Source organism: Petaurus breviceps, unplaced genomic scaffold (assembly GCF_028583685.1).
Source record: "Petaurus breviceps papuanus isolate PSGF00001 unplaced genomic scaffold, PetGlider_PUasm1.0 90842, whole genome shotgun sequence".
Classification (NCBI taxonomy): Eukaryota; Metazoa; Chordata; class Mammalia; order Diprotodontia; family Petauridae; genus Petaurus; species Petaurus breviceps.
The window spans coordinates 12,085,609-12,099,483 of NW_027187358.1; the positions used below are offsets into that span (position 1 = coordinate 12,085,609).

A 13,875-nucleotide genomic window follows, 5' to 3' on the forward strand; every position below is an offset into this window, starting at 1 on the left:
CCTCCCGCCCTCCCCATAAGCTTCTTCCGGTTCCAGCAGCTCCCGCCCCCCCCTCGCTTTTGACACCATCTTGGGCCGTGCGTCAAAATGGCGCCCCCTGGGGCTTCCAAGGCGGAGCTCCTCGTGGCGCCGGAGGTGGAGAGGCTGCGCGGCGGCGTCCCCCAGCGTGGAGAGGCGGGGCTCCGCGGCGGCCCCACGACGTCCGCCCGCCCTCTCTCCACCTCCCTCCCTTCTCGGGCTCTTTCCCCGCCTTTCTCCCCTTGGGCGAACCCGGAAGTGGAGGCTACGCGGTGGCGGCGGCTGAGGCGGCGGCGAGTACCTGCCGAGAGCCCGGTGCCCAGTGAGGGCGCTGGCGGAGCCGAGCTGGCGAGAGCCTCAAGGGCTTGAGGGTGGAGGGGACGGGACTGGGGCCGGGCAGCCCGGCCCGGACGGTGCGGGGGGCGCGATGGCCGCGGCGGACCTGCAGGGGAAGTACCAGAAGCTGGCTCAGGAGTACTCGAAGGTAGCCAGCCCCCCCTTCCCCGCCCCCGCCCCCCCACCGGGACGGCGCCCCGAGGGACCCCGGCCCCGCCGCCTCCTGTTGCCATAGTAGCGGCGAGGGCGGCTTCCCGGGGAAAGGGGCTAGCGGGCGCTCCCGGAGCGGCCCCCATCCCCCTGACGCTCTGTGCACCTGCAGCCCAGGGCCAGGGGTGGGGGTGCTGGGCGGGGTTCGGGGCTCCGGGGATGAAGGGATGGAGGCAGAGTTTGGCGCCTCCTTGCCTGCAGGTCCAGGGTTCGGTCCCTGAGGCTCGGGGTGCAGGGCAGGTGGATTGCTTTCCCCTGCCCTTTACCTCAGTTTCCCCAGACAAGCGATGGGGAGGAGGACCCCCTCAGCCTTCCCACAAGAATGAACTGGCGATTGCACTGACATCAGGATGTTGGGGGCCATCCCTTCCCCCTGGAACCTTTCTGATTTCCTGGGCGTGGAATAGTAGATGTACTCAGCATTGGTGGGTCTGCTCTGAGAAGATTCCGTGAGCCCCGGCCAGATCCGGGCCTCACCTTCTTGCGTGTCCAGCTCCGAGCCGGGCAGCTGCGCTGAGTCTACAGCCATCTCTATCCTCGGCGGTGCTCCTGCACTTGTTGAATGACATTAACGGGGGACCCTGTCCGGCTTGTCATGCTCGCTCCCCTGCCCGTGGTCTTGGCGGGCTGAAGGGGTGTTCCCATTTAGGTCTGGGAACTCCTTATCAGCCTTGTTTCAGGGGAGGGTGTGGGATGAGTCCTTAAGAGTATGGAATGAGGATTAAAGCTTGTGGCTTCCCGCGGTGGCACTCAGAACCTCTGCGTTTGTGTAGGGAGTCAAGCACCCAGGCACTTACTTCCTTTTTAGGGTACTGAGAATCCAGAGACAAAGAATTCTTTATCTAGTGGTTGCTTCATTCATCTGATAGCTATACAAGCCATAAGACAGAGTAACCCATTTTTAAAGCATACGCACTGGTTGGATGGGGTCCTTTCTAACTTTTGACATTCTATAATGATGTGACTACAAAACTACCTCTAAGTGAGTTTTGTCTCATCCTTAAGAGCGTAGGTCACATTCTTTTGAATGAAGTAGTTGTAATATCTTGGAAGTGCACTGGATGTGCAGTAGTCAAAATACCCAGATTCCAATCCTTGTTTTTCAACTACCTAAGTGACCCTGGGCAAGTTACACACTTTCTGAAATTCCTATTTTTTATCAGTAAAGTGAAGGAGTTTGAATAGATGATTTTTCTCTAAGGTCCCATTCAACTCTGAATCCTATAATATCTTAAATGGTGGCAAATCTCTGTGCTTTGTATTTTTTAAAAATCCAAAAACTTTTTGTGGCCAGAGTGGGAACAAGCCTTCTGTGTAGAGTCAGGTACTTAACAAAAATCTCATTTAATCTTCAGAACAACTCTGGGAATTAAGTGCTGTTATTATCCCCATTTTATAGTTGAGGAAGCTGACAGAGATAAAGTGACTTGCCTAGGGTCATGAAACTTGTAAATGTCATGAAACTTGTTAATGACTGGATCTGAACTCAGGTCTTTCTGACTCTAAGTCCAGCATTCCTATCTCACTATGCCACCTGGCACATTACAAAACTGGATAACTCCATTTTTGTTACTTAAAAACAACAGTGATAATGACACAACATACTTCCCAAGGTGTGAATAGTAATGAGATTGACTAACTTTTCTGGTTGATAAACTTGCTTTGAAGGAGTTTCAAAAGGCCTTTTATAAGCCCTGGAACAAGTGTGTAGGAAAAGATATAGAACATGGTTTAAAGGTTGGAATCTTAAAAATAAAATACCCACATTCAACCAACCATATTAAATTTTTATTACTCTATAGACACACCACTTAGATATATTGAATTTCTGCTTGATACAGTACTTGGTACTGACTATACTAAAATGCTTTCTTATTGTTGTATAATACTAGATGCAGAGGGAGATACAGAGAAATACATGGCATGTTCTTTGAGGAACTTTAGCCTCATCAAAGAGACAAGACATGCATATTAAAAAGTTAAGATACAGGCAGGATATGATTAATGCCAACGTACAAGGTAACAGCTTTAGGAATACAGAGGAGAAAGAGTTTAGGTTATTTAAAAGTTGGTTAGGATTTGTTATTAGAGGAAAGGAGATGACATTTCTTGTTGTTTGGGCAAGGAACTGGAACATTATGAGTGAAGAGATCAGAATGGCCCCTTCATACCTTTCTAGTGTTTTTACACCTTACTCCTCTCTATGAACTTTGTGATCCAGATACATTGACCTCCTTGATGCTCCTCATACACCACATGACACTCCATCACCCAACTCAGTGACTTTTCACTGGCTGTCCTTTATGCCTGAAATGCTTTCTTTCCTCACTTCTGTCTCTTGACATTTCTGACTTGCTTGAAGACTCAGCTTAAATCTCACCTTCTGCAGAACTTTTCCAGTCCTCTCCCTTTACTACTAGCGCCTTCTCTCTGAGACTACTTTTCATTTACACTGCATATATCTTGCATTGACATCGTTATTTGTATGTCTCCTCCATTAGATGTGAGCTCATTGGTAGCTGGGACTGTGTTTGTCTTTCTTTTTATTCCCAGTGCCTGGAACTTAGTAAGTACTTAATAAATGATTGTTGATTGACTGGTGAGGAATATTGGAAAACAAGGTTGAACAGAGTTCTGGCCTGGTTTGTCATGTAACAGACTTCAGTTTATATCTGTTCTTTGCATGACACTCTGCTCTTTGGGGGTTACAAAAATGAAGAATTTTCCTCTCCCTCACACTAATTAAAACCTGATGGAGATATGATGAAAATGTAAATAACTTCCACATAGAATGTGAAGAAATGTAAAGGAGTCATTTACAAAATCCTGTGAGAATTTAGAGGAGAAAGAATTTATTTCCAGCTGTGAGTTTGGGGAAGATAATGGAGGAAGTGGAATTTGGGTAGGGTTGTGAAAAATGCATAGAATTTTGAGAGAGAAGGGAGAAGCACATTTTAGGTGGAGGAAGTAGTGTGAACAAAGGAATAGTGGTAGGCAAGCATAGGGTATGTTTTGGGACTAGCATGTCCAGAGTAGAGAGTATATGATGGGGAGTTGTGGGAAATTGTGTACTTTTTTTTTTCTAGAATAGAAAAATAAGATGGGATCTGGAAGTGCTGAGTTGTTTGGGTTATGTTCAATAAGCCAGTGAAACTTTTGATTGGGGAAGCAATATGATCAAAAGTTTACCAAATTTACTCATTATCAGTATGTAGGATTATTAAATGGCTAGTCAAGTCTAAGGAGTATGGATTTTGTCCTATGGACCGTGGGGAGTAATAGAAGGTTTTGGAACAGAAGAGTGATGTAATGAAAGTGGTATTTCTGAAAGGTTAATCTGGTACTTATGTGTAGTATAGGTATATGAGAGGGAGAAGGCTATTGTAATAATCTTGGAGTGAAGTATGAAGGTATTCCCATTTCTAACACCCCAGACTAGAGTGTTGTAAAGGGGAATTGGAAGAAGGGGATATTGCAGAAGTAAGGAGGAAAAGCCTGTGTGTTTAATTGGATTTTTGGATAGGAGGGAGAATTCAGAAATGACCTTGAGGTTTGGTAGTGCTACTGACAAAAGTAAGGAGGTTGATCACCAAGCATTAAGTACCTTGTATGTGCCAGGTACTGGACTCTGAGGATACAAAGACGAAAACTGAACAATCTTTTCCCTCAAGGAACCTCCATTCTATTGGGGTAGGCAATATATTTACACATATAAGTATATATAAAATAAATGTAAATTTATTTTTGATGGTGGGTGAAAAGATAGGGTATAACCATTATAGTACTTCCTCTGTCCCAGGCACTACACTGAGCAGGGCACTAGCAGCTGGAGAAATCTGGAGAGGAGGAGGGAAACTACTTTTTGGAAGGGAAAGATGTTGAGTTTGACATGTTGAGTGTCCCCAGCACATAAAATGAATGCATGAATGAAAGGAAAAAATGTTTATTAAGCACTAAAGCAGTGTGTAAAGTGCTAGGAATACAAACAGAAAAGAAGACAGTCTCTGCTTTTGAGGAACTCACATTCTAATGGGGGAGATAACATAGATCTGAGATTTCAGCTGTACCTTATGTGGAAGGCCCCATGATCCTTGGGTACATGGGCAAAGCTGATGATAATTCATCTTATTTAATGTCACTTCCATTCACAAAACCATATTGCTTTCTGATATTGAACCATTTGATAGTAGCAAGAACTTTCTTCTCCAGATTTTTAGTAGCTGTGGTTTCTGAGGAGGTTGGGGCTATAGCCCCTGCAGAAATAATTGCTTTTCTGTCCTGTGGCTATAGGGGTTAGTTAGCAGTGGGGTGTGGAGAGTGATTCTTTGTCTCTTGCTTTGGGACTTAACTTGCTTGTCAGTGGTAGTTGGTTGGGTAGTTGTCTGTAGGTTGGTGTTGGCAGAGATGGCAAGCTCCTTATCCATCAGCATTCTTTTCCTGGACTATGACTGCAGGGGCTAAGCTGGAAGCAGGGATAGTGGTCTCAGGGGCACTGCTGTTTCTCTGACTCTTGGAATTACCTGTTCATTGGTGGCAGTTTGTCAGTTGTTGATGTTTGTGATAATTGAAATGGAAGTCCTCTTTTCTATAGGACTTGTTCCCCTTAGTGGTATTGAGGGCTAGTCTAGAAGTAGGGCTGGTGCTCTGACAGGCCTTATTGTTTTGGAGATCATCTAAGCCACTTGAAGGGGAGGACAGCTAAGTGAAAATGGCCAGTATGCAGTTGGATATATGTCTGGGAATAAAAAATCATGGCTGGAGATAAAGATTTGGGAGTCATCTTTGTAGAGAAAATAGATGTAGCTATGAGAATAATTAGTTTCTCAGGGAAGAGAGTACAAAGAGAGACAACTGGGGCCAAAGACTAAACCTTAAGTTATTCCCTTGATGTGAGGAGGTGCTAGCCAAGAAGACACACAGATAATTGATCAGGGAGCTAAAAGAAAACCCTGCATGGTGTTGTGTCTTCTAAGGCAAAGGGAAGAGAGAGTTTATAGAAAAGGGGTGATCAAAGTCAGATGCTATAGAGAGATCAGGGAAAACTTAGACTGAGGAGAATGCCATTTGTTTGGCCATTTAGGAAAGAGATTATTGATAAATTTCAAGAGTGCATTTTCAGAAGAGTTTTCTGGTCTGAAGCCAGAACAGGGGGATTCCTCTGTCAATATTAGATTCAAGAAGAAACTATAGTTGTTCCAAGAATAAATACTATCTTCACACCTGGTTTTGTATTGATTACTTTAATTGATTACTTCTACTCCTATTGTAACAGAAATCTTCTATCCTTTTCTTTTTGTTAAATCTGTTGTGGATCCTCAGTTTTTTGCTGGAGCTTTTGCATTCCTGCTGGGACCCACTGGTGCCCTTCCAGAAAATTTTCAGGATATAGAATATCTTCAAATATTTGTGCTGTTCTTAGGTAAGGGCTGACTGAGTGTATGTGGAGTAGTATGTTTGCACTTAGAATAACACACCTTCTTTTAAAACTACTTTTAGAGCAGGGAAAAACATTAGGGAGATTGAACTTCAGTTATTTCTCCAGGACTATCTTTCTACCTCTTTGCAGTATTGTTGTTTCTTAAATTTGCCTTTGGGAGGATCCTGCCTTTAGGAAGATTTTTAACACGATAGTTGATATTTGGGAAGGTAGGAATAGAATTATGTTTTTATATATTTTTCTTTCCAGACACTTAAAGAATTACAATGATAGAATTTCAGTTAAAAAAAAAAAACCCCAAGAGCTATTTGGTTCATCTCATAATTTTACAGCTGAAGGAATTGAGGCCCACAGGGTTAAATGATACATACATCTAGTTAATGGCAGAGACAAGGCTTTCCTAGGATTATATTTTTTAGAAGGAATTTTTAAAAAAGATTGTATAGTCCATCTCATTCATTTCACAAATGAGGAAACAGATTCAGAAAGGTTAGGAAGATATTAAGAAGCAGAGCCAGGAGATGCAAACCCAGGCCTTCTGTTTGCAGATACAGTGCTCTTCACACTACATCATGCTCTTTTTCATTTTACAGATGAGGAAACTGAGACCCCATGAGACTTCACAGGTAATATGTAGTAGAGCAGGGGCTCAACCCCAGGTGTCCTGACTCCTGTTCTATTACCTTTTCCACTACACTACATGGAGTGGTCTTTAATATCTAGGGTTCCTGACATCTTAAAATGATGCTAACCTACAGTCTGTTTGAGGCTCTGAATGAATTAGTTACTTAGATGTTCTTCTAATCACTACCTTGAGTATTCTTCTCATAGCTCTTTAAGAGTCTTGTAATAAAGAGTCCTTCAAATCACAATACTAGAGACAGAATACCATAGAGCCTCACTCTAGATAAAGATGTAGTTCAGGTGTTGTTCAGGTTATTGAAATTATTTTAATTGATTTTGTCTTAAGCAGTTGACGATCTTATCCCCTGAAGTGATAAGTTAAGGATAGACTATCTTCATCAGAGGCTAAGACTGGAAGACAAGGTGAGAGTTTCCCCAGACCCTACCCGTGGGACAAAGACTATCTGAATTTTTTCAGATATTAGCAGGTACCTTACACTGCTTGTTCCTGAGTTCAGAGTTGGTTGATAACTTATATTTCATCAGTGATATCCTCTGATACCTTCAAACTTCTGAAATGAGGATTAACTAAAGTGATATCTGAGTGGATGATGTCTTATCATCTTAAATTTCTGTAGGGGAGGTGCTTCACTTACCAACAACCTATTAAGTGAATGAGAGCCCAGCTTTGGTTATTGAAGTAGGAGATATCAAAAAATTCACTGTTTCAGAATGAATTCCCTGGTGAGCCATCCTGTAAATGTTGATGGAGGACGGATTGAAGTCCATGAAATGTTTACCCAGGAGAAAAAATTTGTGGTGCATGATAGTTGCCTTCAGGTATCTGAAGGACTGTTATATGGAGCAAAGAATGGACTTGTTCTGGTCTGCTTGGCCTTAAAAGGGCAGACCTAGTAGAAATTACAATGAAGGAAATTGAGGTTCTCTGTAAGGGGAATCTTTTTTCATAATTAGCATTGTATGGAAATGGAAGAGCCTTCTTCATTAAGTTGTGTTCCCACTCATTGGAAAAATTCAAGGAAGGAAAAGCTGAATGCTCATCTTTTTTTATGTATATTGGAGAGGGAATTCTTTTTATGGGCATGGATTGGACAAATTGGCCTTGAAGGTCTCATCTGATGATGAGATTTTGTAGAAGTTTTGTTGATCAAACACACAGAGGTCTGTCTGGTCAATGATGAGTGCCCTGAAACAAACAAACAAAAAATCTGTACAGGAAGATTGCTTGGCTGAAGATGTAGAAGAGTTTGGAAATAGACTTGCTTTCTATTTAGGACTATGCATTTTATCTCATTTGAAGAACATGATAGGAAAACAGTGTCAGAACTGATCAGTTTTTCCAAAAGAAGCTGATGAAAAGAAGGATATTACAGACTTGGTTTTCAGAGTTAATGTTCTTAATGCACAGCTAATAGAAATGTGCTAACCTCTGTTCCATTAGTCTTTGAGTCAAGAAGAATTTAAGTGTTTCTTTGTGGCAGGTATCTTGCTAAGTGCCAGTTACAAAGAAAGGCAAAAACAAAAACAGTGTTCCCTCTTCTCAAGGAGGAAAAGATGTGAATAACTGTGTACATTCAAGATTTATACATTGTAAATGGAAGATATTCTCAGGGAGAAGGCATTAGCATTGAACTAAAGGGAGGATGGAGCCCAGAATGTCTTGTAGAATATGGAATTTGTGCTGAGTTTTGAAGGAAAGCCAAAGATGCAGGACTTGGAGGTGGAGGATGAGAGCATTCTAGGCATGCCAGTGCAAATGCATAGAGTTGGGAGATGCGATTGTTGGATTTGAGGAATGACAAATAGGCAATGTACCTAGATTGTAGAATTCCAAGAGGGGAATAAAATGTAAGCAGTCTTGAAAAGTAGGAAGGGGCCACATTGTGAGGGGTTTTAAATGTTAAATATAAGTTGAAGAGCTCTCAATGTTCTTGGAAATCATATGTTTTAAGTCCTCCATTTTGCAGATCTGAAAATGAAGGTACTGAGAGGACTAGTGTTAATAGTGATGCTGAAGCATAGATTTATCAAATGTGTTAGGATTTAAAAGTACAATTATAATGACTTGAAACTGTCAGGTGTCATTACCTATATCATCCTCTATCTACCAAACAAGAGAGAGACATTGTAGATACACTAAAAAAAATGGTCAGAGTTGTGTCCTTTAAAGACAACAGTATTTGATTTTTTGTTTATTTGTAGGTAGTGAAGTTAAGTGACTTGCCCAGGGCCACATAGCTAGGCTACGTGAGGCTCATATTCACATGAGGCTGCATTTGAACTCAAGTTCTCCTGACTCCAGGGCCGGTACTCTATCTACTGTGCCACCTAGCATTCCACTGTGTCACCTTGCTTTCCAAACAACAATACTCAGAAAGAGTTTGTGCTCCATATTGTCAGTAATAATGTAATCTAGTGCAGGGTTTGGTAAACTAGTTTATGGGCCAGATTTGTTCTGCTCCTCTTTTGTAAAGCCAGTGAACTGAGTGGTCTTTATTTTAGCTCACAAGCCATACAAAAACAGTCAGTGAACTATAGTTTGTTGGCCCCTTAGCTAGTGTATCATAAAAGGGCATTCAAACCATTGCATGGGTAAACTAATCCATAAACACTGAAAGAAGACTTTTGTAATAGATTCCATTTTATTCACTTTATTTTAGGTAACCATGTTTGCATATGTAACAAATGATTACATTTTATTGATATGTTTGTGATAATAGCATATGTCACAGAATCTTAGTATCTGTGGAAAGAACCTTGGAATCTTTCTAGTTCAAACTATATACTGTGTTTCCCCGATAATAAGACCTATCCCGAAAATAAGCCCTATTGAGATTGCTACTGTAGTGAAGGTGATCCCCTGCGCTACACGCTACATTACGGTACCCTCTGTATGCACTGTCCCCCCCCCCGTGAAACGCACGCCGTGCTCCGAGCTGCATCCAATCAGAGCTGCAGCAGTGAGCGCGTCATCCTGTTCTTCCCCAGTGATTTGCTTGCTGGTACATTTTTTTGTTCACATTTACCTGTTTATTAAAATTGCTGTCAATGTTCATTAAAATAAGCCCTCCCCTGAAAATAAGCCCTCTGGTGTTTTTCTGTCCAAAAAAATAATAAGACAGTGTCTTATTATCAGGGAAACACGGTATGAGCAAGAATTTTTTTCTGTCATATTCCTGTCAAATTATTATCTATCTTCCTCATGGAGACCTCCATTATGGGGGTGGGGTGGTGTTTACCACCTTCTAGTGCAGAGGTTCCCAAACTTATTTGGCGTGCTATTTCCTTAAAAAGAAAATTACTCAGTACTCCCTTGGAAATCTACTTTCTTTAATGCTTTAATAGGTTTTTTTTTTTGAGAAATTTACATCATTTCAAAAAAATATAAAATTAAAAAAATGGTACATCTTAAATTTAATAGTTTATTATAAATTTGTGGGTTTTAAACCTTCATTGAAATTTTGATGATGCAATATTGCATGATATAACCATATAGTATGGTATAAGTCATTAAACTCACATGTTCCTGTCAATGCATGCTGGACTTCGATGCATGATACTCTGGTTTGCCAACACTTGCTTGTTAAGACCTGTCAGTAGACATTACCAGTGATTGATTTTAACTTGCATTTTATGTGTTTATTTGGAAAATAATGTGATCACTATGACTTTAATTTCGTTACACAACAGAAGAAACATGTACAAATAGTTTTTCAGAATTTTCTTCTCTTCTTTCCTTATGTTTCCATTGCCCCCTTATTTTTATTCAATGCCCCCCAATTGTACCTGAGGCTACTACTGCCGTCCTTGTTCCCGTGTCCTCCAGGGGATGGTATCACCCACTTTGGGAACCTGTGGTCTAGTGTAGCCCATTCCACATTTATATAGCTCTGTTGATAGCAAAGTTTCCTTAAAATTAAGGAACTTCAGCTTTCATCCATTAAGCCTGCTTGTCTTCTCCAGTACCCAACACACCAAATCTAATATTACTTCTCTCCAGATACTTGTATCCCTCCTAAGTTTTTTTTTTTAATACTACCAATTTCTTCAACTAATCCTTGTGTATATAGCATGGTCCAAGGCGTTTCACTATTCCATTTGTCCTGTTGTGGGTGTTCTCCAGCTTGTCAGGGTTCTTCCTAAAACGTGACAAAGTCAAGCTCACTGACCTCAATTTTGCATTCTCTATTCTCATCTCTCTCTCTCTTTTTAAATCAAAACAATATTTATTCCTCCCTAGTCCTATGTTATGGCCTATGTTCACTTTGTTTACAAGCTCCTTTGATGGTAGCTCAGGGATCACATTTGCCAGGTTTTTATTTTTATTTTTTTAAATCTGCCAAGATGTCTTTCATTTGAACTGGGTGACCTAAAACCATCCAGGGCCCATTCTCTTAATAGTTTCTTATTTTATCTTGGATTACAAGCCGCTATTAATTCTTATTATATTCCCTCAAGTATAATCTTCATTCCTCTTGGCAGAAAAAGCAAATGAGGTAAAATAAGATTAAAAAAAATTGTATATTTTTATTTTCTCATTTTAAGAGCAGTGGTTTTATATTTCCTTTGAAAATAATTTTCCTCTTATCCTTAGAATTTAATGTCAGCTTTAATTCATTCTGAACATCAGCATTTCTGAGTCCTAGAAATTTCTCAATTCTAGCTGCCTTATGACAGCTGAGTTGCAAAGTGGATAGAGCTCTGGACCTGGAATCAGGAACATCTCTTACAAATCCAGCCTCAGACACATTTTTATTAGCTGTGTGAACATGGGCCAGTCACTTAACTTCTGTCTGCTTCAATTCCCTCATGTATAAAATGGGCATAATAACAGCATCTACTTTTCAGGGTTCTTGTGAGGATCAAATGAGATAATATTTGTAAAGCATTTTGTGAATCTGAAAATGCTACATAAATACTAGCTGCTATCATTATTATCACCATTATTATTATTAGACCTTGCCACACTTTTGTATTTACTTTTTGTTATCTGTACTATCTGTTAGACATATTAAAAAAAATCTAATTTGGCAGTTGATTTCTGTGTATATCCCATCCTCATTGATCCAATATCCTATTGGAATAAAAAATTGTTTCTGCGTGTCTTCAGACTTTAATTTTTGAGAGCTTATCCCCTTTTTTTGGGCTCATTTTCCCATGTATCTTTACATGTGTCCATTCATCTTATCTGGATTACAAACTCCTTGTGGACAAGATCTCTTTTTAACTCTTTTCTGTATTTTCCTGAGAGTACTTAAGAGTGTCTTGTACAAAATAGACATTCAGTAAATACTGGTTGGTTGATTGATTTTTGGGCAATTGGAAAACTGGTGTCAGTGTCTTAAGTTTCAGTCCTTTCTTTGTGACTGTGAGGTTTGGAGGTAGTTATTCTTTGATTATTTAGTTTAGACTTTAAGTTAGATTACTGGAAACTTTTTTCTTTATCTTTCAATCTCTTAGTACTTCAGTTAGTTATATATAGATGCAATCGTTTAACATGAACTAACATGGATGGCACAATCCAAATGTACGTTATTGTTTTTATAGCCGAAGTCACCATATTCTTTTAGTCTATTTTTGAAGATCCTGCTTAATTCTCTTTATTCTATTCTTTATCTAGTTTTCTATGGGCTCTCAACTTCAGTGTTCAGTATTTTAAAATTCTTTAGGTTTTTTGGGGAACAAAGAAGCATTTCTGTTCTTTCTTTTCCAGATGACACCTAGATTTTTGGAGACTTAGGAATGGCCACATTCTTTTAAGTTTTCAGTTCTTCAGAAAAGAACCTGCTTTGATTTCCAAGAATTCTAATATTTATTTCCTAGGGTTCTAGTACTTGATTTCTGTACCTCAGCCAAACTGAATAAAATACATTGTCTTTGTTCATGTTCTCTCATTGTAGTTGAATGCCCTTCTATTACCTCTCTTTTTATCTACATTCTACCATTCCTCTGAAGAAACCAGCCCAATTCATACCTTTTCCATAACTGTTCAGCCCATATTGGTTTCTTCCTCTTCTGAGCTCCTGCAGCACTCACTGTATTTGCTATTTTTTTTAGCAGTTATATGTATTGTTAATTATTAGTATATATCCTGTCTCCCTAGCTACACTGTAAGAATATCTTTTTTGTATCTATCTCTAAGGTCCCTTCCAGCTCTGTATCTATGATCCTATGATGTCCAGTCAAATATATTATCTTAGAAATAGTAAGCACTCATTAAATATTTGTCAGTTTGTATGAGCAATGAAATTTGTAGACACAGTAACATGTCTTTCTTAGGTGTTTTATTCTATTACAGTGGCATAATTTGTTCATTGTACAGGAGAAACCTCATCCATATAATTGAAGAGTAGGCAAACTAAGAACTGTGAAGGAAATGAAAATCAGTTTGCCAGGACTAAAAAGAACCAGCAGATTCATTGAGGTTTTTTACTCTGTGTGTGTGTGTGTGTGTGTGTGTGTGTGTGTGTATCTGTATCCGTGTCCACACATGCGTGCTGAGTAGTTATGCTACTGTATTTGGAAGACTGAGTTTTTAGTACCTTTCAGAAACATTCTTGAAACAAATTATACATTATTTTTATACTTATGTACATTTGAAATTAATGAATACTTTTTATATTTTCAGCTTCGAGCTCAGAACCAGGTCCTAAAAAAAGGTGTTGTGGATGAACAAGCAAATTCTGCTGCATTAAAGGTATAAGAGGCTTGTGTTTTATATTTGAAGTTAGAGTTTGATTGTATTTAATGTAGATTACCGAGGAATTGCTACTAGGTTATAGTCCCAACTCTGCCACTGATTTACAAAGAAGCATGGGCCGGAGCCTTAACCTTTTATACTTCAGTTTTCTGTTTGTTAATCAGCTTGGTATTGAGTGTTAATTGCTTTAATTTTCTTGGCTAGGAATTTTATTATTAAAAAATGTTCTATTTATATAATTTATACTCTCATATCCTAAAACATTTACTCCTATAGGTCTGTTTAGAGGAAACAATTCTTATTCAAAAGCAATTTCATGATTTTGTTATCAAACTATTCAAGACTTATTTAGGTTGCAAAAAGAAGCCTGGTAAGTCTCTAACTTCTTTTCTTGCCTCCATATTGTACTATACAGGAATCTTTTTATCAGCATGTTTGCTGCCGTCACACTTCATTGTAAGAAACTTTGTCACTTAATAAATCACTTTTATTGATAATTTTGGATTTACAGAGTGCTTTCCCTAGAGCA

General features: G+C 39.7%; 1 protein-coding gene across 2 annotated transcripts in view; it reads left to right on the top strand.

The window, feature by feature from the left end:
- Nucleotides 1-247: 247 nt before the first annotated feature.
- PPP1R21 (protein phosphatase 1 regulatory subunit 21) overlaps nt 248-13,875 on the top strand; it is a 108,491-nt gene continuing 94,863 nt past the window's right edge. The window contains exons 1-2 of one of the 2 annotated variants that reach the window (XM_069071665.1): nt 248-502; nt 13,275-13,343. In XM_069071665.1, coding sequence (XP_068927766.1) covers nt 446-502; nt 13,275-13,343 — 126 coding nt within the window. In that variant the 5' untranslated portion in view covers nt 248-445. Of the gene's footprint in view, nt 503-6,978; nt 7,049-13,274; nt 13,344-13,875 lie in introns of those variants that run through there. The other variant, XM_069071666.1, reaches the window with a different exon arrangement.